The sequence below is a fragment of the Bipolaris victoriae genome, assembly GCF_000527765.1.
Source record: "Bipolaris victoriae FI3 unplaced genomic scaffold scaffold_20, whole genome shotgun sequence".
NCBI lineage: Eukaryota > Fungi > Ascomycota > Dothideomycetes > Pleosporales > Pleosporaceae > Bipolaris > Bipolaris victoriae.
In genome coordinates, this window is record NW_014575372.1 from 33,944 (window position 1) to 56,241 (window position 22,298).

The window sequence follows — 22,298 nt, forward strand, 5'->3', positions numbered from 1 at the left end:
CTGTACCCTGGCACAGCCCCATCTCGGGCATTGCCGACTGCGCCACACCCATCACTCGTTTTCGGACTTGCCGATAGATGTGGCATACGAGAAAGATTTTGACAACTTCACCGAAAGTCTGCACGGATACGCAAGACTGCATGTACCAACTGGCTGGATGACTTATATGGATAGACTTGCAATCTCAGTCATCGTAACAAATCCCCGAATCGCCACCCCCGTCCGGTTAATCTAGCCATCCCGCCATCAGCCGCACCTCACACCAATTCGCTCTACAGATTCTATCCAAGTTGGCTTTTGCTATCAGTTTCGGAATCCCGATTTCCGACTCCCATTCGCCAAACCCTTTTGTCTCAAGTGTCTCACAGAAGGGTAAGCACATGCCTTCATGAGTTACTCGGCGTACACAAGCATCTGTCGTACATCTAGCCGTGCTACACAAGGCTACCCAAAATGGCTTCTTATAAGTCACAATACCCTCCCTCAAGGAGGGTGGAGGACCGAGCACCCATTACTCGGTTGCCTCAACGATCTATCACACCCACCACAGGCACATCGCAGTTACCCGCCTCAAGTCACTCTAAGCTGCAGAAGAGGAGGCCTTCAAGAGATGATGAGGTACAGCCCAGAGGTCCTGTAAGCCAAACAGGGTCGGTATCAACGTCCAGTATACGCCAAAGAACTACCAGCCGGTCTACGCCTATGTTTCCTCAGAACACAAGCGCTGCAAACTCCAAACCAACATCTCAGACGTCGACGTCCCGACTACCCAAGCTCGAGGTTCCCCAAAATATACGCACACCTTCGCTCGCATCAGGATCATCGGCATCAACCATCGAAAGCCCTCGATCGAATGTTCTCCGGAGAAAGCAAGCGAGTTTTGGGGTTGCTAGTGGTCGACAGGCAATACGCATAAGGGACGATTCGATGTCGTCCCAAGACGATGCGCAACCGATGGAGGGCATACCTGGTGGCTACAAGGATCCTTTCTCTGAGACTGTTCTAGGGATCTCAATCCCACCGACTTCGACAATATTGGCTCGTTCGGAACCCCAAGCCGAGCTGTATAACAGTCCGCTCTATGATGACGAGATTGGACCTACAGATATTCTTCCTCTTCCGGTCCCTCAATATGCTCTCTCAGCAACCCCATCAACACGTTACTCGGAATCTCCAGGACCTTTTAGTGTCTCATCGACCCCTACATCAATGTCGTCGTACTCGCCAGGAACAACACTATCGAGGGCTTCTAACCGAACACGGCAAGCAAGTCCTCTACAGAGTAGACCACCTGTTACTCGACACAAGACTCCAGATGAGATGAACAATCGCCACCCGCACGCTCTATCCACAGTCAGAGAGTCCTCGACATCATCGTCATCGGTATCCACTGTCATCACCGAGGGCGCAAAATACAAAGACATGTCACCTAACGCACTAGCCACCCTCCCTCAGAGCCCTCGAACATCAGAAGTGATGCAAAACACAAGCGAACGACCACAGGCTCAGGCACCTCCTGAGTTTGCTCATCTTGCAAACCAATCCCCTGTTCCAATGCCATCGGCAAGGCGGCCATCGAGACCTAGCAGAGATGGTACTCCAGAGCTATCGGGACTCCGAGGTCCATCGCCAATCATCCAGAGTAATATGCCTCACTTTCCATCTCACCATAAACGTAGCGCATCGTCCGAATCTAGGATAGCGCTAGCGTCCACCATGAGATCTAAGACGACCACTCCAGCGAAGCCATCCTCACGACTTCCGTCGCCAAATCCCTCGTCGACCTTACCACCGGTTACCCGGTCAACATCGCGTGGGCCTACTCCAGACCTCCAGCTTGATCGAAGCACCCGAAGAGTCAGCTCTGGGCCAGTACCAGCACCAGCCCCAAGTCCGAACAAGACCTCTCGATTCGGGTTTTTTACCCGTCGTACCAAGACTGAGCCCGCTGGCCCCCCGAAGTCAGACGGAAAGCTACACCGTAGAGGGCCTGCTGCAGGTACTGGGCATGAAGGATACGGGCGATATGCTGGCAGAGGTCGGAGTGGAAGTTCGATTAGTACTAATAGTATTGGACGTTCTGCTAGTGCTGGAACAACTAATGAGAGTTTGGACAAGACACCTTCGACCCGCAAGAGCAGCATGACAAGTACAACAAGCGGGGATATGGATGACTTCTTCCTGAACCGACTTGCTCCGGTGGTTATCCGGGGTACAGGAAGTAGTACAGAGCTCTCACGTAGTCCCGAACCGATGCAGAGTAGCAGCAGTCTCGACGTATCCATCAAACAGCCAACGAAAACGACACAGATTGAAGGTAGTATGTCACAGTCTGCACTGGAGAGGAACAAACCAACACTGTTGCCTTCTGCGATGCCGAATACGATGCGTGGAGTATCTCCAATGAAGAAGATGGCTATGGGACTACGAAGGCCGTCGGAAAGCGACGACGACGCGAAAAAATCATCTCTGCCTAGTACAACCTCGAAAAGGACATCACGAGCGTTGCAAAACGCGCAGGTGTCTAGTGGCTCCTCGGGTTCTAGCAGCCGTATAGTTGGAAGAATTCGCAAGAATTCGATAAGTGAAGCTCCAACTGAGACCAAAGAGGGCACATGGTTGAAGTCGTCAAAGAAGAATAAGGCAGAGAAGGAGGCATCGAAATCGTCCAAGAGGTGGAACTTCTTCCAACGTGCACATGCGGGACCACGTGCAGACACACCAGCTGGTCCTGCAGCCAGTCCTAGCAACAAGGTCAGCGCCTCTCGCTCTGTTGCACATTATGCCTTGATGGACCAGTCTGGTCTTGAGCTTAACGACATTGAGCAGCTCATGCAGGAGGCTGATGAAGGCACAGAGAGTGCTCTTTCAGACGATGAGCCAGGAAGGAAAGAAAGGATGCTCTCTATGTTGCTGCCACCCAAGCCAATTCTCGAGCCTAACTTTGTGCCTACAGCACGCCCAGCCTCACCCAAGGTCTTCTTACGCTCAGAGGCACCGCCACAACCCGAACAGCAACAGAGCAAGTTGGTTATTGATACTAACGTGCCATCGTTCTACAACTCTGAGCGTTATTCTCTAACAGACCTAACGCCCGTCACCGATCTCTCCCGACCTACGTCTCCATTTGAACAGCCGTTCCCAGTACAGGACTATGGGGTTGCCCCATCGCCAGATGTAGAACCTGAACCTCAGATTCCCAATTCCCCGCCTAGCCAAGAAGTCCATGTTCGTCCTCAAGACATCCCCTCGCCTGGGCCTCCACCAGCAAATCCACCTCCACGCCCAAGCCGCTTGGCTCAAGTCGGTCGCATCCCTCAAGTTGTCTCCACCCGCCGCCAACCAGGACGCCCATCATCTCGATCGTTCTCTCGCCCTTTTGTCCCAAACCAACCTCGTCCCACAGCTCTTCCCAGGACGTCTTTTGATTCTATCAGCCCCGTAGTTGCAACTGCGGGTCCGGTCGAACCGTATCCTATCCTTCAAGGCTTGAGCGCTCTTGCGCATGGATCAGCTATTGCAACCATGAGCCCTGGGGAGGATGAAGCCAACCGACGAAGCGAATTCTTCAAGTTTCCGCCTCGTAAGGATTCGGAGGTATCATACTCTAGTAGCTCTGGCATCTGGAGCTTTGCCCCAGCTGCAAGCACTGCTGTGGTACCTAGCCCTGGAGCACCATTGTCTGAAGATGAGCTCTGGAATGAGTATGACGATTTGATTGACGAGGTTCTCTCGCCTGTCACTTCCCACACCGCTGAGCATAGGAATACCCTTCGCAGTCATCCTTCTCTTGAACCAATGCCTTTGCGGCCAAAGGCACCAGTCAATGTACCAGATTCAGAGCGCGACGACGATGAAGTCACAAACCCATCTCTGCACCTTCGTCGCTCTCGTCTGCTGGCCGTCTTGCATTCCAATCAGTCCCCGGCTTCCTCAGTATCTTTCTCCGAGTTTATCTCAGATTATGGGGAGCGCAAGATTAGCGTTATTGATCCCGTCACCGGAAGACTGAGCCTGCCTGCCAGTCCTCGTCTTTCCACTGGATCCACCACAAAGCGCTCGACTCGCTCTAGTCTCCCAGCGTCTCTACACAACGCGCGTCAATCGAGAGGCACCATCGCCTCTCAATCAAGTAAAGACCGCACTAGTGCCGCTACAAGCCGGTATAGAGACTCGCAACTTATGGACATTGCTGAGAATCAAGCGGACGGATTGCTATCCATGGCAAATCTTCGCTTCGGTGCTCTGATGATAAGCAAGTGGCTTTCCTTCGGCCGTGTCTTGTTTAGCCCAATTCACTTTGAGCTCAAGAACCCAAAAGAGGACCGTGTTCTGGTCATTGATGGGCTCGGCAAAGACTGGTCTTACTACTGTGCACTGACCTACCCTGAGGCGACTGTGTATGACATGGGGCCTGATCCATCTCCGACGACGTCATCTGAGGGTGCGGCTGAGGCTTGGTCGACTCTCGGTAACCACCGCCACATCTGCCATCCCTCTCTCAGCAAAGCTTTCCCGTTCCCTATGCATTTCTTTGCATGCGTCGTGCTTCGATTTCCGACTGCACTTCCTTCCTCTGAGCACCACTTCGTCCTTTCGGAAGCCAAGCGCGTCCTGCGTCCTGGTGGCTACCTCGAATTCAACGTCCTCGATATGGATCTTGTCAATATGGGCAACCGGGCGCGCCGTGCCGTCCGCGGTCTGAAGATGAGGATGCAGGTAGCAGATGAAAACATCTCGCTCCGCAATATCAGCGACGAGGTCATGGCTGGCATTGGCCGCAAAGGCTTCGTCGAGTGCAACCGCTGTGTTGTTGGTGTCCCTGTTGCCGGAAAATTGCCCAACCTCGAAGACATGAAGGCACCTGCTACTATAAGGAAAGACAGCACAGTAAGCTCAACAACAAAGACAGGCAACAACATGGCCTCACCTGGTGGACCCAAGCCCGGGGTTTCTTTTTCTGATCTTCTCAACACGTCTTCGGCATCAGAATCTACCAACAACGACATCACTGACATGGTGGCTCGCGTCGGTCGGTGGTGGTACTCCCGTTGCTACGAATCGCTAGTTCTTCCTGAAGCCGGAGCACCTGGTGCCGCAGCTTCAGGAACTATGCTCGAGAACAGCATCTGGCGCGACGAAAGCCTCATCGGCGAATGCGAGAAGCGTGGCACAAGCTTCAAACTTCTGATTGGGTACGCGCAAAAGCCTGAGATGGGCGTTCGACGCACCGTCAGTGTCTGATTATTCTTCGTTTCTTTCGAGCTGTGCTCCAAAGGTCCAGGAGACTTTTACACCTTATCGTTCCTAATGCGTTTTGTCATTTTCTGGGAACTTTTTTACGGCGTTCTGCTGCGTTCAAGCGTTTGACATTTCCTTATACCCTCATTCGTTCAATTTGAGCTCTTTGCATAACAGACGGCGGCTTAGCATGATTACAAATACTACTACAACAGAACGGCGCAAGCCTGGGCGCATAATCATATGTCTCGGAAACGGTCAAGACATTTGTTTCAACTTTTTTTCTTCTTTCTTTGGCCGGATTGCAACATGCTGGTAATGGACAATATCTCGGGACAATTGAGCAAAGGGAGGGTTTGGTGAAAGATAATACCCAGGCATGTCGATATGATCAAGGAACTTTTATGTAGATATGACAATACGGTCACTGACCGATACGAAGAATGAATGATTTGTCTTTATATCAATTACTAGTATCATAAGAATTTCCATGTGTACATTAAGACTATAGACAAGAACAAGATGAATCGACATGTGTATCAATCTGCCAAGCTCACTAACCCCAATCCTCACAAGCGCCCAATGCTCATACATCCAACCAATCCGCTTCCAGTACCTTCAGTATTGCCCTTGACTCCAACCCTCTCTCTTCCCTCCCACAATCAACTCGGAAAAAAGAACCCACTCTCCTCTCAAGTAATCTGAGACCCCCACTATTAAGCGCGAAATAGAGATACAAAGAAAGAGCAAGGAAATCAGAGGCAACCAAAAAAGATGAATCAAAACTTCCAGGGCGCGCCGGACCGAGATGACATTCGACTGCTGGACCAACTGCGTAGCCAGCTGATGCCCATGATCAAGACCATGGATCGACTACAAGCCGAGATGCAGTTCAAGATGAGCCGAGGGGAGGCTGTTGACTGGTAAGTGTGGGGAGAGAGGAGATGGGCATGCTTGTTCTTTGTGCAGTTGCGAGGCGGTGTCGCGTTTTTGTTAGACCCGGTTTGCGCCTGCATTGTGTATGTTTATGGGTACGACACAATGTTTACGCCAAAAAAAAGAAAAGAGAAGAGAAGGAATGTGAAATTTGCGAATTGATTTATTTAGATTCATTTGAAAAGCGCCATCAGGTCCCCAAGTAGTAACATACAAGAACTAATATCCCTCTTCCCCACAGGCCTCAAATTCACCGCGCAACCACAATGGTAACAAACTATATAACCTCCATCCACCTCCTCATCAACGGCGGCTTCCGGCACCAAAATAAGCTCGTCACGCAGAAACAGCGGATCCCGTCCAAAGACGCGGCTGGCAACCACGTTCTCGACGCCGGAGGCAACGAGGTGTTTGTGGAACGCGACGTCCGACGGCGCCTCATTGCGACACAGCCGCTACCGACCAACACGGAGAAATTCCAAGCTCTGCATCCGTTTCCAAACCCGCTGTACCCGATGAACGCGGGGGGCGGCATGGCGGCGGGTATGGCGGGGACGCTGCTGCGGAAGCGACTGGAGCCCATGGAAGAAGGCTGGGTCGAAGACAAGATCCGCAAGGCAGCAGAGTGGCTATACGTCCCGGAAGAATGGGGCGTAGAAATGAACAAGAAAGTCTCCAGCAAGCAAGAAAAAAGCGAAAAGGAACAAGATGACGATGATGACGACGATGCGGGGGTCCCAGAGTCTGAGCGCCTCGACTCCGAAGCCATACCTACGACGCGCGTCAAGGATGTGCTTTCGGGGGATGCGATTAAAGATATTTGGCAGCATGCGCACCAGGAGGTGTTCGATATGAAGTATCTGCGGCAAACGTATCCGGCGAGTTACCCTGCGGAGGATGCGCAAGATGCGAATGAAGGGGACGAGGAAGAGGACGATGAGGAAGAAGGGGATGAGGAGGAAGAGGAAGAAGAGGAGTTTGAAGATGTCATGGATACGTCTGGGGGTCAGGACGCGGGAGATGAGGAGTCGGCTAAGCCAAAGATTATGAAGAAGAAAAAGGTGGTTGTGGGGAGGTTGCCGGTGCATCAGGCGGTGCCGGGTGCGCCGGTGTTTTCTCTGGGCGTGGTACAGAGATTCACGGAGACGGGAGAGGTATAGACGGGTTGGTGGTGAAGGGGTTTAACTCATTGTGTGATTGTATATATCGTCTTGACCCCGCATTCTATTTTACATTAATTTGAGGAGGGAAAACAAGGGTTGGGTATCATGCTTTTTCTTTGGCCTATGTTCACTCCGATCTGAGTGCGTACATACGCACGGGGAACAACTCCTTCGGCATGCCTTTCTGCTGCTCTGTGGCAACAATCTTCAGGCCAGCCTGTTGGAAGAGCATACGGAACTTTGCGTCGGACCGTGTGACGCTTGAGTCTTCGTCGTCGTAGATATCCTTTTGCTTGATGTCCGTCGACATGTTTTCCTTGACAATGATACAGCTTCTAAATGTATCCTGGCCTTCTGTTGCTGGTTTGAGCCCTTGCTTGCAGCGCTCGAGGTAGACAACTAGCTGTGCGTCGGTCAAGTGTCCGAGACACCACTGGTTCCAAATGACATTGTACGCGCCAGGCTCTGGTATCCAGTCCTGTAGACCGAGATTGATGATCTCACCCAACTGGCCTCTTCCCCCCTTTTGTTCCTCGCTGGCTATGCTTTGCACCAGCTCGTCGGTAAACTTCTTGACGGGCTCCACAACATCGACCTTTTCGCTCACGCCCAGCAGCAAACCCTTTGTTATGCGGCCGATACCCGCGCCACAGTCGGCTACACGCTGCAGAGGCGGCAGGGGTTCCTTGGAGGCAGCACTGGCTCTGCCGCGGCGCAGCTTTGTGAGGAAGTTGGACGAGCCTTGCAAATCAATGCGCGTGGTCTGGGGGAAGCCGCCAAGCATGCCGTTCACGTCGGCCGAGACGCTATTCCAGTACTCGAGCGAGTGAGCGACGTCTATCGAGGCGTCTGGGCGCTCGGCATCGGGGGGCGAGGCGGACAGTGGGTCGCGGGTCATGTCCATTGTGGAGTATGGGCAAGTGACGAGAAGCTTGAGGAGAATCTGCGGCAGTTTGAGCACGTGAACCTTGACGGTTCTTTTCTGGAAGGCTGACATTGTTATACGGTTTATTTTTTCCTTTTCTTCCCTACAGCGGGTTTCCCTGGATTTAACTGGGCGCTAGGCGGGTGGCATTGATCAGGGAATTTTTTTTCTTCCAAAGCGATCGGCATGAGGGCAGAAGTTTTGGAAGTCGATATGTACAATGACGCGAGCGGGAAGCATGGTGGGGTAGCTTCCGCTGCTGTCTGCCAATGACGAGCGCCCGAGCGTGACGACTGCTGTGCGCTCCAATCACCTAGCAGCATACCCCGAGTGTGGTTCTCGTTTATGGACCAGATAGGCATACCAAAGTATGTATAACTGTACGCGAAAACAATGCAGAGCGTCAGCTGCGTCGACGGTGGCACGCAGGAGTCCAATAAAATGAAGAGTTGCCGAATGCATCCACTCTATCAATGATGCATACAATATAGTAATAGCGAGTCGAGTGTACGATGGATGGACCAATGGCATTCATCGGCATGAAGAGATAGCTTAGTATGACAAATGACCTGAGGGTTTCGGAGGATGTGTAATACGAAAGTCATGCAGAAAAAAAACAAACGATAAGTACAGCAGTACTTACAGCGCGCGCTGAGAGGCCGGAGAGACCAGGATGGGGTTCAGGTGATGATAATGACCAAGTCGAAGCATTGGCTAGTATACCATTTTCGGCGCTACTTTGTCCTCGACCAGCAAGAAGAGTAGAGCCGAGCCTACTGGGTGTACCTAAGGACAAGCATACCGGATGCTGGAAATGTGTAGTAGAGGTAGACAACAGAGGACAGGCGTCTGAAAAAGGCAGTTGCATGCGGTGGGGCTAGCCCTAACTGCCTCATGGCGGGGTCCGCAGATGCCGATGGTACTACCGCACTCATCACTGGCCGGCGTAATAGATATCTGCACACTATAGATAGCTGGCCATGTCCGCGTCAACAAAGGATATGACCCGTATCTACTCGGCCTTGACCAGAGCTTCACTCCGCCGCCCTCGTACATCGCTTTCTCTTCGACCATTGCTATACAGGGTACCTGGTGCTAGCATCAGTCCGAGTTGGAAATTCTACACGACTCACACCAACAACATGTCTGACCTCTTCGTTGACCTTACAGCGCCAAATGGCCGTAAGTACAAGCAGCCAAGAGGTCTCTTCATCAACAATGAGTTTGTCAAGTCAAAGTCTGGTGAGACCATCACAACCATAAACCCCAGGTATGCTTACCCCCCCTGCAACACCCTGTCTTCGCTGTGTACGCTAAGCTAATTTGGTTCAGCGATGAGAGCGAGATCACATCCGTCTATGCGGCTGGCCCAGAAGATGTCGATATTGCAGTAGCAGCAGCACGCAAAGCCCTGAACAACCCGGAGTGGCGGGATATGGACTCGAATGTCCGAGCTGATCTACTGTTCAAGTTTGCCCAATTGATCGATGAGCACAGAGAGACTTTGGCGACCATCGAGACATGGGACAATGGCAAGCCCTACTTGGTCTCGCTCAACGAAGATTTGAGCGAAGTTGTCGGCACCATCAAGTACTACGCTGGATATGCCAACAAGATTCATGGCACCGTCATCAACACCTCGCCCGCCAAGCTAGCCTACACTGTCCTGGAGCCAGTCGGTGTCTGTGCACAGATCATCCCGTAAGATGCTTTGATTTTGGGGAATTTGACGTGAATGTACTGACTCCATCCAGTTGGAACTTTCCCTTGGCTATGGCGGCGTGGAAGCTGGGCCCTGCGCTCTGTACCGGTAACACAGTAGTCATGAAAGCTGCTGAGCAGACGCCACTTTCCCTTCTGTATCTCGGATACCTGGTCAAAGAAGCCGGCTTCCCTCCAGGTGTCGTCAACTTCCTCAATGGCTGGGGCAGGACGGCTGGAGCTGCGCTGGCACAGCATCTTGACGTGGACAAGATTGCCTTTACCGGATCGACGGCAACAGGAAAAGAGATTATGAAGATGGCTTCTATTAACATGAAGAACATTACGCTCGAAACCGGAGGAAAGTCGCCCTTGATTGTTTTCGATGACGCAGACTTCGATCAAGCAGTCAAGTGGGCGCACACGGGTATCATGTAGGACATACCTCTGCTTCTTGGTTGCATTTGATTGACTGACAATTTCCAGGTACAACCAAGGCCAGGTGTGCACGTCAACATCAAGGATACTGGTGCAGGAGGGCATTTACGAAAAGTTTGTCGAGGCGTTCAAGAACTACGTCAAGACGGCTTCCATTGTTGGAGATCCATTCAAGGACGACACGTTCCAAGGACCGCAGGTGACCAAGGCGCAGTTTGAGCGCGTGCTCTCGTACGTTGAATCGGGCAAATCAGAGGGAGCCACGCTGGTTGCAGGCGGCGAGGCGTACAAGAACGTAGGTGGTAAGGGCTTTTTCGTGGCACCTACTATTTTCAAAGATGTCAAGGACTCGATGAAGATCTACCGTGAGGAAGTGTTTGGCCCGTTTGTGGCCATCAGTTCGTTCAAGGAAGAAGAGGAGGCCATCCGACGTGCAAACGACACTACGTATGGACTGGGTGCAGCAGTGTTTACCGAAAACATTACCAAGGCACACCGTGTAGCCCGACGAATTGAAGCAGGCATGGTTTGGATCAATTCCAGCAATGACTCTGACTTGCGTGTTCCGTTTGGTGGCGTCAAGCAGAGCGGGATTGGCAGGGAGTGCGGTGAAGCTGGGCTGGAGGCGTACACCAACAAGAAGGTATGTGTGGGATGTATTGCGTGGCGTCATGCACCTGCTAACACGGTTACTAGGCCATCCACGTTAACCTAGGTACCAAACTTTAAAGGCTTCAACGGCGCGACCATGGACGGCAAGCACAGGCACGCAGGCAGTGGGGGGCATGGAAATATTTTGCAAAGACGAAGGGCGTCCAAGAGTTCCGCCCTTGGCGCCAGGGCTTGGACGGTTGACGGGCAGGCAGGTTTGCAGTAAGTAGAGTAGTACCTGTAGGGTTGGTGCCATGAATACAAATGTCGGTGTACACCAGACGAGTGAATGCCGGCTTGGTGATTTGTTTTTGCGACGCAAGTGGTTCGTGTTTGAGGCGCATGGTATGTGCATGACGAGCAGCCTGATGACCCCTTGGGCTGCCAATGGAAGAGAGAGTGGCAGGTGCAAGGGCAGAGGATGACCTGTGGGAGGAGGCACATGTACATGTACATATTGTATATAAGTATATGTACAGAACACGTGTAGGGTAAGGGTTGTGGCCGGAGGATCCGTTGGTCGGGCTGGGTGGGTGGATGGATGGATGGTCGGCAGCCCGGACGGAGTGCTGACAGTGGGCCCCCATGATGTCGTTGGCGGGGTTGCCAGTTGGGCGAATGTGTTCGGTAGGCGTGCAGCGTGGTTTTCTGCGCAGTCGCCTTGCGCCAATTGGGAGAGGAGGGTGAGGCGACGAGGAGAGGAGTGGCCTACCATTGTGCCAGCTCGGCCATGGGTGAAGGCTGGGCGGTTGCAAGAGGAGCGATAGGTCACGTTGCGTGCCCAGCGGCTCTCTCTGATGCAAGGGCTTGTAATCCTTGCCCGCAATCTTGGCGACGTCGCGTTGTGGAAGCTGTCGACTGTTTTTCTCTTCCGTCTGCGCTCGCTCTCTCTCTCTCCTCTCTTCTTCTTCCACCCGTCTGGTCCCGTGCTTGTTGTATCAGTAAAGGCCGCAGTCTCCACACGACATCCTACTAGCACCCGCACAGCACCGCAGCGCACCACAGCCACCCTGTCGCAGCACGCACGCCCGCCCCGTCCAGGTTGCGTAGCACTGCGGCGCCGTCGCGGCAGCCCGGGCTCCTACTAGTCAGCGCTCGCCTGCCCGCTAACAGCGCACCCAACGCTGCCATTCAACGACGCGGCAGGGCCTACGCCGACTAGACCTTGCGGCTGACATCGTCGCTGGCTCCCCCCGCCCTGCTAGCCCAGATAGCGGTTCAAGTCATCGTTATCATCGTTGCCCTCGCCCGGCCCCAGCCCCAGTCCGTGAGCACTGCCCAAACAACCCGCCTGTCCACTGCACACCACCGATCTGGCGCGCACGCTGGAAGACGATCGCTCCCCCGTCGCCCAGCCTAGCCTCATCTGCCACAGCTTGTCCAGGCAGATCACGACTGCGCCGACGGAGGCCCGCTTCCTGTCTTTTCTTGCCCGCCTCTACCGACCGCCCTAGCACAGCCTCTGCCTCTTGCCCAACCCAACTCAACCACCACCACCACACATAACCTCGACTGCTGCCTGCGCCCTTGCTTGGTGTCCTCGCTCCCAGCAGACACTGGCACGGAGCTGACGGAGAGAGCGAGCCAGCGAACCAGCCAGCCAGCGAGCAAGGCCATCCCCGGCTTGGTCCTGCACTCCCCTCCCCAGCTCGGCCGCCGTTTCCTCCCTCTTTCATGTGAGAAGCATCAACCGACCTCACAAGACTACCATATACACACCCCGCCCGTCTCGACACACGCTCGCTTAAGCCACGCCACCTCCACCCACCATGGGCAACCAACAATCAAGCGGCAAGGACAAGAAAGGCGACAAGAGCGGTGCCGACGGCGTCCCTCTCGGCCGCGAGTACTACCGCTCCTTTGAGAGATCCGACACCAAAGACTCAACTCGCTCGCTGCGTACCTCATTGCGCAATAAGATCCCCATCACCGGCAAGTCCGACAGTCCACGAAACTCAGTTGCCGGCATTGGCGATACCAACGGCAAGGTGGACAAGTCGGATGCCGCTTCCACAAAGTCCAAAGGCTCGCGAAGAAACTCGCTAGCTTCAGCCCCCGCACCGCCCCCCGCGCCAGCGCCCGCCGATGGCTCGACAGAACCCACAGACAAGCCCGAGTCCGACGCAGACGTGCCCCAAGCACCCCCCTCGCCCGTTCACGGCGCAACGCTTGGAACAGGCCACGAGGGAGTCACCAAGGCCCAGCGAACTGGCGAAGTAGACCACGTCTCTGATGTTCCCCCCACGGGAGCCGCACAACCTTCGGCTTCGGCCCAGCCGGGCGAGTCCATCTTACAAAAGAAAGACCAGCCTATCCCCCGGCTGCCGGAGCCTCCAGCGCCAACAGATGGCTCGGGCTCGCCCATGGAGATCAGCGCGCTCAAGACAATGGATCTCGATGACATGATTCAGCGACTGCTCGACGCTGCATACGCTGGAAAAGTCACAAAGACAGTTAGCTTGAAGAATGCTGAAATCTTCGCCATTTGCTCAGCTGCTCGAGAAGTATTCCTGAGCCAGCCAGCTTTGCTGGAGCTTGCTGCGCCCGTAAAGATTGTGGGCGACATCCACGGACAATACACCGACCTGATTCGAATGTTCGAAATGTGCGGCTTCCCACCAAATTCAAACTACCTTTTCCTAGGCGATTATGTCGACCGCGGCAAGCAGAGTCTGGAAACCATTCTTCTGCTCCTCTGCTACAAACTCAAGTTCCCCGAGAACTTCTTCCTGTTGCGCGGTAACCACGAGTGCGCCAACGTCACACGCGTATACGGTTTCTACGACGAATGCAAGAGAAGGTGCAATATCAAGGTTTGGAAGGCGTTTGTCGATACCTTCAATACGCTACCTATTGCGGCCATTGTAGCCCAAAAGATTTTCTGTGTACACGGCGGACTGTCGCCCAGTCTGTCACACATGGACGACATTAGACAAATTGCGCGACCTACTGACGTGCCGGACTATGGTCTACTCAACGACCTGTTATGGAGTGATCCGGCCGACATGGAGAACGACTGGGAATCCAATGAACGTGGAGTTAGTTACTGCTTTGGCAAAAAGGTCATTATGGAATTCCTGGCGCGACACGACTTCGATCTGGTTTGCAGAGCCCACATGGTTGTGGAAGACGGTTACGAGTTCTTCACAGACCGAGTGTTGGTGACTGTGTTTTCTGCGCCAAACGTAAGACGCTTGTTATCTCTTTTCAGCGCGGAATTCAGCTAACACCGTACAGTACTGTGGTGAATTTGACAACTGGGGTGCCGTCATGTCGGTTTCTGGCGAACTACTTTGCAGTTTTGAGCTCCTCAAACCCCTTGACTCAAGTGCGCTGAAGAGCCATATCAAAAAGAGCAGGAACAAGCGCCAAAGCATGCTCAACTCACCAGTACGTATCACAACTGAACTTCCTGGAATTTTGCAAAATTCAGGACTATCCATTATATATATAGCAGTACTAACAAGGCCGGCAGCCCGCACACTACGCTCCTCAAAGTTACTAATCCTATGCTTGGGTATAGGGTACTTGCGGTACTCCACCCTCTGAATCTTCACCTTCGACCCTGACAGGAAATATTTTGGTTCTACAAAAGCCGGCGTCTTCTGAATTAGCCGATGATGCCATCATGGCAAACGAACAAGAAAAGCGAGACGTTGCCAAACAGCCACGGTGCGTGCAGAGGAAACCTGGATTGGAACGACTGGGCAGCCAAGACGATGATGCCTCCATGCCTGTGCCCGCCAAACATGGGCACATCAGATCGAGCACTTGGATAGATACTCAAAGTGAGCCTGCTACATCACCCAATAGCCCTAGCGCGCCGCTGCTATTGCAAAGCATGCATTCGCACAGCGCCAAACAACTAGGCGAAGAGCGAAAGAAACAGATGCTCGAAGAACAGAGAGTACTATGGGAGTCTACGCTTCCTAAATCTCTCTTAGATCATATTGGGGGTTTCGCTACCGGACGCCATTTCGACTATGTGCATCCTACAGGCATGCGCCGAAGCAGCTGAGCGTGTGATATCTTGCCAATAGTTCTTTCTTCTCTAAGGGCCCCTCCAGATTTTCGTCACTAACCGGACGCTGGGCTTTCTTTTCTATGCGGAGTTCGGATGGATGATGCAACAATTTACCTCTTCGCTCTATCCTACAAAGGCTTGTTTTTTTTTCATTTCCTCATCTCCTAATTGTCTTACGCATTGACAGGCGTAGGCGTATATCATACACGTGGGCTTTTATTAGCTTACTTCTTTTCTCAATTTGACCATGACCTAGTATGGTTTAGAGCATGATGCGTTGATGGCTCTACAGGATGAACGGAAGTAGGACGCAATGTTAAATGTATACCATACGGATGACAGTTGTAGCCTGTTTTTTTTTCATTAATACTATCCACACATATCTTATTCAAGACGTAGATGACTTTCTTGGCGTGATGCTGTTCTCATGTGAATGTGCTAGTCTGATATGTGATTTATACAGGCGTCGTGCCGAAACTTTGCTCTTCTCTTACTCCAAATCAAATTGCACATACTAGCTCTGACCCGCCATATCTTGTAGATAATGGACTCCACGAAACGATATCGCTTCGATTATTGCTTCTATACAATACTGTTTAAATTCAGAGTTGTCATCTATAGTAAAGATGTCACAAATTGCTGAGGGGAGGGCACTGCAGTGTAATCCTCATCACTGCAGCATCCGGCTATATGAAAACGCCACAATCCCAACGGACTTATTCGTCTTGTGAAAAGTCTCAGATCCAGCCCCATCCCAAACAATACCCCGAGTATGGAAAACCAAAATACAATACAATCCGCATTCACACCAAACCACTCGATGCCCGGCGCTGCATACCCTTCCACCTCGCCACCACATTCCCCCGCTCCTCATCCGACGCCAGCTCCAAATCCCGCGCACCCTGCCTTAGCCGAATAAGATACAACTCCGTCTGAAGCGGGGTGACTCTGTGTTTGGATAGTGCGCATTCGATTCCTTTGAGGGTGTAGCCGGGTAAGCCCCAAATAGCTGTTTTGTATATTAGAAAGAAAGAACTGATTTAGTAGCGCTTGGATTCTTGATGGAAGGAAAAAAAAGAGGGGAGATGAGAAAGAGAGAAAGAGAGAAAGAGAGAAAGAGAGAAAGAGAGAAAGAGAGANGAGAAAGAGAGAAAGAGAGAAAGAGAGAAAGAGAGAAAGAGAGAAAGAGAGAGAGAGAGAGCTTACCGGCTGAAGCGTGGCATGCGAAACCTCCGATTCCCCTACCGATTCCTTTGGGCAAGCCCAGGGGACCCTCGAGTTTGGTGCCGAGGTAGGGGTGTTTTACTAGGCCGGTGAATGCGTCGTAGAGACCTAATCGGAATTCCTGGTAGCAGAGCAGTAAAAGGTTCGGTTAGCTACTATGCCTTTCCTCTTTTTTGCGTGGAAAATAGGGTGCAAGTACGTACTTTGCCTGCAACGGCTAGACCGCTGCTTAGACCGACGATTTCGTCGCGGCGTCGGTGCCGCTCGTTGGCTATGGAGTGTGAGGGGTAGTTGCGGAAGCCGTTGGCTACGTTGTAGAAGAGAGCCACGGGGGCTTTGTTTTTTTTTGGTGGTTAGAAACTGTAAAATTGCTGGAAAAGAAAAAGAGGAATAATGGATATCTGGAATGTTACCTTTTAGGTACGTCTTGGTTACGTCTCCTGCGTAGTGGAGAGTTGCGCTGGTTATTTGGTAGGCGCGTCCATGCTCGGCTTCTTGGGCAGCTAGGAGAGCGTGGATTTTTGCTATTTCTTGTGCGTCTGGCATTTTGTCAAAGTCATCTTGCCAGTTATCTTTCAGGGATTTGGTTGCCATCATACTGGCCATGTGAGCTAACCAAATGGGACTTATGGCTTGGTCTTTGTGCCCCTCGTCTAGTCCCCAGTTTTTCTGAGTATTTGTCGTCCCTGTGGAATCGATACCCTGTAACTTTAGTTTTTTCAGACGGTGGGAAAAGTCTGACGTGTTGATTGCAAGGTTGGTAAAGAAGCTGGAAGCTGCAGCTACGGCGCCAATCAATGGTGCTTCTGCTCCTTCGTGGATATCTTTTATTGTTAGCATACAATAATTAGAGTTGCGAATAAAGTCTTACACCACTGTCTATGGCGGAGCCTATACTAAGTCAGCTTGTGAATACCTCTGAGTCCCAGCAACTAATAAAACACTTACAGTCGTAGATCATTTGGATCTATCAGTTTATGCTTTGCAAGGACACATGCAGCGAGTCCGCTAAGATGTGCCCCCGATTTCTTATCCCTCCATACTGCTAGCCGTTCCGGACAGACATGGCACCTCATCTCATCTACCCTTAGTGCGCTCTCGAAATCCTGGACCGTTTCTGAAGCTCCGTCTTCCTCTGCAATACAAGCCGCCATCTTCTTGACAGCAATATCGACTTCGGGTCTCAATGCAAACTTGATACTCTCGGCCAAGCCTTCCGGCGTGAGTTGTCTATAGGGAATAGGTTTCGGACCTGCGCCTGCTTTGGCAACCATTTTCCCCCAGAATGGCTGGTCTCCAAAGAACGGTACTATAACTGTGGGTTTTCCAAGTGCTATGCCCGCTGCCGTTGTGCCGGCGCCTCCATGATGAACCACGCAGGAGACGTGTTGGAAAAGCCAGTCCTTTTTGTGTGTGAGTTTTTTATCTAGAACCTCTAGCTTGTACGTTTATTATACTCACGTGAGGGCAATTGCCAATCATGTAGACATTCTCAGGCGCCTTGTCTGCGCCTATACCTCCCCACCCCTTCGAGATAATGGCACGCACTCCAGCTAGCTTGATAGCTTCGAATATGAGATTTGTCAGGTGTAAAGGGTCATCTACAACGATAGATCCAAAGCCAATGTAGACTGGCGTAGGGCCTTTTTCGAGGAATGCAGTTAGATCGTCTGGTGGTGAGTAAGATGAGCCAGCTTTCAGAAATGAGAACCCTGTCACATTGAGATGCTCAGGCCAATCCGATGGCTTAGGAATCAGGGCTTGTGACCAGAGATAGGAATGGGGGACTTTTAGCCTTCGAAGCAGCTGGAATCCCCAAAGAGGGCTTATCTGCATAGCGTAAAATGGTTAGTCTAAGCAAAGCTGTACGCCGAGAAGAATTCTTACGATATCGAGTTTCAAGGTACGTGTTCTGAATCTATTGATGAGATCCCCTAGTCTGGTACGGTTAGCAGCCTCTTGTCAAAGTTGATATGAGCGAGAGCCTACCCTTGCCAGGTCATCAATTCCATGATAGCGAAACTGACGTAGTTTGCTGAAGACTCATCTGCCTCACCGTATTCCATCGCGGCTAGTGGATGGTGGAAAGCTTTTGTTGGTGACCATGGCATGGTGAAAACAATATGTAGAGGTATCCCTAGCCTCTCTGCGCAGTGGATATGGCCCATGGACGGTGGGTTGGCAATGATGACATCCGCAATAAATAAGCTCTCTGTCTGTTCCACATCCACTGCAGTGACCTTAGGTCCTAGTCCGTCTCCAGCTTCGATGCAGCTACGCCATGTGCCTTCGAGTATCATTGCCATCTCCTTCCGCCTCTTGCTCACTTCGCCAGCCCTAATGCTTTCCATACCTGGAAGTAAGCCCGGGTTCTTCACCATGTACGCCATGAGAGCTTCTGGATCACCCCCAATAGAAAAGAACTCGAGGCCATTGCTTTCCTTTAGCGCGTAAGTCCGCATGATGCTGTATGAATGAATACGAGTAGATTGTCTGCTTTACTTACCACGAAATCTTTGAAGGCTGGGTGCGTGCATATTCGTACCCGGTGATAATATGGGGGTGCTTGAAGTAGTTTGGCGATTGGAATAAAAGGTTGCACATCCCCTCTAGAACCGCAAATGTGAATCGCAATGTTTAGTCTTGGCGAGGGAAGATCCGCTTGTTGGCTGTGGGGAATGTAGGGTTGTGGTGTATTGGTTGCGTGTTTCTTGCTCACTGGGTTGCGTTGTTGATTTTTGAACCAGCGCTCAAGACGTTTCGGAGTTTGATGAAAACGAACGGCAACTTGGCCGAGCCTGTTCACTCTGCCTGAAATATGTGACCTTGGATCGTGGAAGTGCCAACGTTCCGGGTGACCCGAGAAACAGGAAGACATAATTGCGGGAGCATTAGGCAATATAATACTGGTGATACTAGCAATGTCAGAGAGCCTGAGTAAGAAGAGTCTTTGGGTCGATCGCTGTAAGATGGCGGCAGTTTGTGTGACATATAACGTTGGCGCAGGGAATGCATTCAGGTCCTGGTGTCAGCGAAGGTGGAAGCGCCGGATGGCTAACAGCGCCAGGCAGCGAAAAGTGGCGGACGAATACATGCGAACGGTCATGTCGGTTGCGGGTCCAGATCGTGTCAAACATGTCCCATATATCATCTCAGTTCTGGAATCGTTCGACTACTTGGTCGATCCTTTCACGTGTAGCACACGTCACAAGTAAGCCCAAATGCGAAAACAAAGTGCGTGGCATTGGAGGGTAAGCATCCTGAGTACAACAGATGACCGCCGCCCAGCATTCTTTCTTGTATTGACAGAAGGTATCTGGTGCTGATCTATGTTTGCTTGCGCAGGCAAATCGTGGGTGCAATGCAAAACTCAATTTCATGGTTCGTACACTCTTGATGCAGCCAAAGAATTTACGCTGTCACCAACCGGAGACCAAGAGTTCCGATGCCACATTTCCCCGGTGACGCAGAGGAGCCCCCTCGGCCGAAGAGTTACGGTCAACGGAGATACGAGTAACTCTCGTATTGTAGTGCGCAGATGGCATTCCTACAAGCATTTTGCTTGATTTTCTGCCCTTCACGTGCATAGTTGCTACATATGAGGGGCGTGGCCAGCAAGTAGTTTTACAGAGGTTGTCTTTGTACTACGAACCAACACCGGATACCTCGGCAGCACGTGAGGCGATAAGAGCAATCGCCAATGTCGTCACTCTTCTTCATCAAGACTAATATGTAGAATATCACTCACCTCTGATTCGTTCTAAAAGAATGTTCGGGTTCGCGCTTACTCGTTCTGTTCTCAAATTTTTCTACTAGGCGGTCAAAAAATTCATGCTTGCACTGAGATACCGCCAATGGTGCAACGCATGAAGAGCACGAGAACAAAACACGGTTTTTACTTGTAAACACACATTGACTATCGTAGAATCATTAGTTCAATAACCAAACTACACATTAAATGTTCCAAGAACCTGGCCCCATTGTCATCTGTTTGGATGCAACGTATTTTAGTTTTCCCGATGACAGAGCGCAGGCTCAACGCGGACTGCGACAAATTTATCCCCACATTTTAGACAATCTTGGTCGTGTTCATCGCCTTTACCCATGGCTTCCAGAACTCTTCGATACCCCGTTCGTAGTTCCATCCCGACCAATCGTAGTTGGTCATACCCCACGTATCGGGGAAACCTTGTACTCCGGATCTGATTCTGTAAGAGCCCGCAATGGCCCACATCATCCAGCTTACGCCGTGCTCGATGGTGTACTCCTTCAAGCAGTTCTGGAGAGTATTGTTGAAGAGAGTCTCGTCTTGGGCACTGCCAAACTCGCTCAGAATGACTGGTGTCTCACGTACAGCCTTGGGGCAGTCGCCCGTGATGTTACAAGCAGGTGGCGCTTCGATACCTAGTGCGTTGAATCCATTACGATAGAAGTTGGCTTTCACGATATCGCATGTGCCGGTATCGATATCCTCGCTCATACTGTAGAGATGAAGTTCCCAGACGAGTTTGTCGGCCCATGGGTGGTCATCGAGGTTGAAGTAAACCGGTTCACGCCTAGCAGCGTCACGAATAGCCGTGCACTTGTAGCATGGTGCGGTGAGGATATTCTTTCCACTAGTCAAAGCCGAAAGGTCCTGGCCATATTGCATACCTCCCCAGAGGATAAGGAGGTCTGGGTTGGCTTCGTGGATTGCATCAGCACCAGCCGTCATGTTGCCAACCAACGTATCCCAGTTGTAGTACAGGTCTGTGACATTCCATGATTCGCGAAGCTCATTGCGAAGAGACATGCTGACAATGTTGGGATGTGCCTTTGCCCAGTTTGCAACGTAGGAAAGGCCACGACGCCAATGAGTGGCGTTGAAGTGCAAATCATCAAACCAGGCAGTACCGTCAATGTGCGAGCAGCACCACTGCGCCTTGCCAGTGTGCACATCTGGGCTGATGAAGATGCCTTTGGTAGCAGCAATGCGTGCAATGTCACTCCAGATCTCGAAGCGAGTGGTCTGTGCCGTCCACCCGGGGTTCTTGGCGATGATTTCCTTGGTGACTTTGGTGCCATTGACGTACCCCAGGGCGTTTATGAGGCCAACTTCCAAGGGCACATCCTCGCCGTTCCGATCATAGACCTGATCAATCATCTCGATGGCATAGCCCATGCGGATGTAATTGAACCCGACGCCCGCAATGTCTGAGAGGATCTCATCGGCGGACGCCCACTCGAGACCTTCTGGAATCATGGTCTCACCTATGGGCACAGTGAGCACATTTTTGGCCGGTATCGACAACAGAGAGCTAGTACATACCGCTCATAGGCCAATTGACGCCTGCCCATGATACTGTCTGACCATTGCGGTCGACAATGTCTCGTCCGCGAGTACTATACGGGCCATTGAACGAAGGCGATGAGCCGTTGGTAGCCTGCCTTCGTGCATTGTACTGAAAAGTAGCCGCACTCGGAACTTCTGGCAAGTAGCCCGCCGAGACGATAGTGCCGGCGAGGACTGAGGTAAGAAGTAGGCGTGGTCCCAACATGGCCTCGAAATGAAGCGCCCAGTAGTCTTCTGGATGTCATTCAAGATCATGGGTACATGTCAGCTTTTATAAGCTTCTCGGTATACATGATGGATTTGGCTAGCTGCGAAGAGCTCCATCTTGCATCGGCAGGCTTGCTGGATACATGCAATTCGGACGCTGATCTTCCTTGCTTCAGGCCCGGTTGACGGAGAAAAGATGGCCGAGCAAGGATGTCCTCCGCATTGCGGGGGAAAATACGACGAGCTAGTGCTTGGCGAACGATGCTACATGTATTTTCAACCGGCATTGTATACCGCGGGTCGGAAGCCTTACGCGATTGGGGCCATGGCCTTGCTGCTGGCTCGGTTCATGTGTGGTGGATGCGGGTAAGTATGTGCGTTGGATGAGATGAGAATAGTCACGTGCCGCGTGGTTCTAGCGCGTTTCCCACTGCTCCACCGCCACCCGGCTCAGGG

General features: G+C 51.9%; 9 protein-coding genes across 9 annotated transcripts; 6 read left to right on the forward strand and 3 right to left on the reverse strand.

The window, feature by feature from the left end:
• Nucleotides 1-453: 453 nt before the first annotated feature.
• Nucleotides 454-5,244, forward strand: COCVIDRAFT_13762 (hypothetical protein; the record flags this gene model as incomplete). The annotated part of the gene is made up of 1 exon (XM_014703680.1): nt 454-5,244. One exon carries the CDS (start codon nt 454-456, stop codon nt 5,242-5,244), a length of 4,791 nt encoding a protein of 1,596 aa, XP_014559166.1.
• A 771-nt stretch (nt 5,245-6,015) lies between these two features.
• Nucleotides 6,016-7,337, forward strand: COCVIDRAFT_92314 (hypothetical protein; the record flags this gene model as incomplete). Its single annotated transcript, XM_014703730.1, has 2 exons — nt 6,016-6,164; nt 6,419-7,337. 2 exons carry the CDS (start codon nt 6,016-6,018, stop codon nt 7,335-7,337), a joined length of 1,068 nt encoding a protein of 355 aa, XP_014559216.1.
• A 130-nt stretch (nt 7,338-7,467) lies between these two features.
• Nucleotides 7,468-8,244, reverse strand: COCVIDRAFT_92494 (hypothetical protein; the record flags this gene model as incomplete). The annotated part of the gene is made up of 1 exon (XM_014703731.1): nt 7,468-8,244. One exon carries the CDS (start codon nt 8,242-8,244, stop codon nt 7,468-7,470), a length of 777 nt encoding a protein of 258 aa, XP_014559217.1.
• A 1,163-nt stretch (nt 8,245-9,407) lies between these two features.
• COCVIDRAFT_13765 (hypothetical protein) lies at nt 9,408-11,133 on the forward strand (the record flags this gene model as incomplete). The annotated part of the gene is made up of 5 exons (XM_014703681.1): nt 9,408-9,535; nt 9,598-9,966; nt 10,020-10,400; nt 10,453-11,047; nt 11,101-11,133. The coding sequence occupies 5 exons, from the start codon at nt 9,408-9,410 to the stop codon at nt 11,131-11,133; spliced, it is 1,506 nt and encodes a 501-aa protein (XP_014559167.1).
• A 1,691-nt stretch (nt 11,134-12,824) lies between these two features.
• COCVIDRAFT_92389 (hypothetical protein) lies at nt 12,825-14,560 on the forward strand (the record flags this gene model as incomplete). The annotated part of the gene is made up of 3 exons (XM_014703732.1): nt 12,825-14,240; nt 14,293-14,445; nt 14,531-14,560. 3 exons carry the CDS (start codon nt 12,825-12,827, stop codon nt 14,558-14,560), a joined length of 1,599 nt encoding a protein of 532 aa, XP_014559218.1.
• A 123-nt stretch (nt 14,561-14,683) lies between these two features.
• COCVIDRAFT_92424 (hypothetical protein) lies at nt 14,684-15,073 on the forward strand (the record flags this gene model as incomplete). The annotated part of the gene is made up of 1 exon (XM_014703733.1): nt 14,684-15,073. The coding sequence occupies one exon, from the start codon at nt 14,684-14,686 to the stop codon at nt 15,071-15,073; it is 390 nt and encodes a 129-aa protein (XP_014559219.1).
• An 809-nt stretch (nt 15,074-15,882) lies between these two features.
• COCVIDRAFT_92287 (glycosyltransferase family 1 protein) lies at nt 15,883-19,181 on the reverse strand (the record flags this gene model as incomplete). Its single annotated transcript, XM_014703734.1, has 10 exons — nt 15,883-16,088; nt 16,286-16,424; nt 16,507-16,637; nt 16,717-17,127; nt 17,175-17,194; nt 17,252-17,706; nt 17,765-18,133; nt 18,191-18,242; nt 18,293-18,744; nt 18,810-19,181. The coding sequence occupies 10 exons, from the start codon at nt 19,179-19,181 to the stop codon at nt 15,883-15,885; spliced, it is 2,607 nt and encodes an 868-aa protein (XP_014559220.1).
• Nucleotides 19,182-19,632: 451 nt separating this feature from the next.
• COCVIDRAFT_92552 (hypothetical protein) lies at nt 19,633-19,869 on the forward strand (the record flags this gene model as incomplete). Its single annotated transcript, XM_014703735.1, has 1 exon — nt 19,633-19,869. The coding sequence occupies one exon, from the start codon at nt 19,633-19,635 to the stop codon at nt 19,867-19,869; it is 237 nt and encodes a 78-aa protein (XP_014559221.1).
• Nucleotides 19,870-20,372: 503 nt separating this feature from the next.
• COCVIDRAFT_13768 (glycoside hydrolase family 5 protein) lies at nt 20,373-21,840 on the reverse strand (the record flags this gene model as incomplete). The annotated part of the gene is made up of 2 exons (XM_014703682.1): nt 20,373-21,553; nt 21,612-21,840. 2 exons carry the CDS (start codon nt 21,838-21,840, stop codon nt 20,373-20,375), a joined length of 1,410 nt encoding a protein of 469 aa, XP_014559168.1.
• Nucleotides 21,841-22,298: the final 458 nt, after the last annotated feature.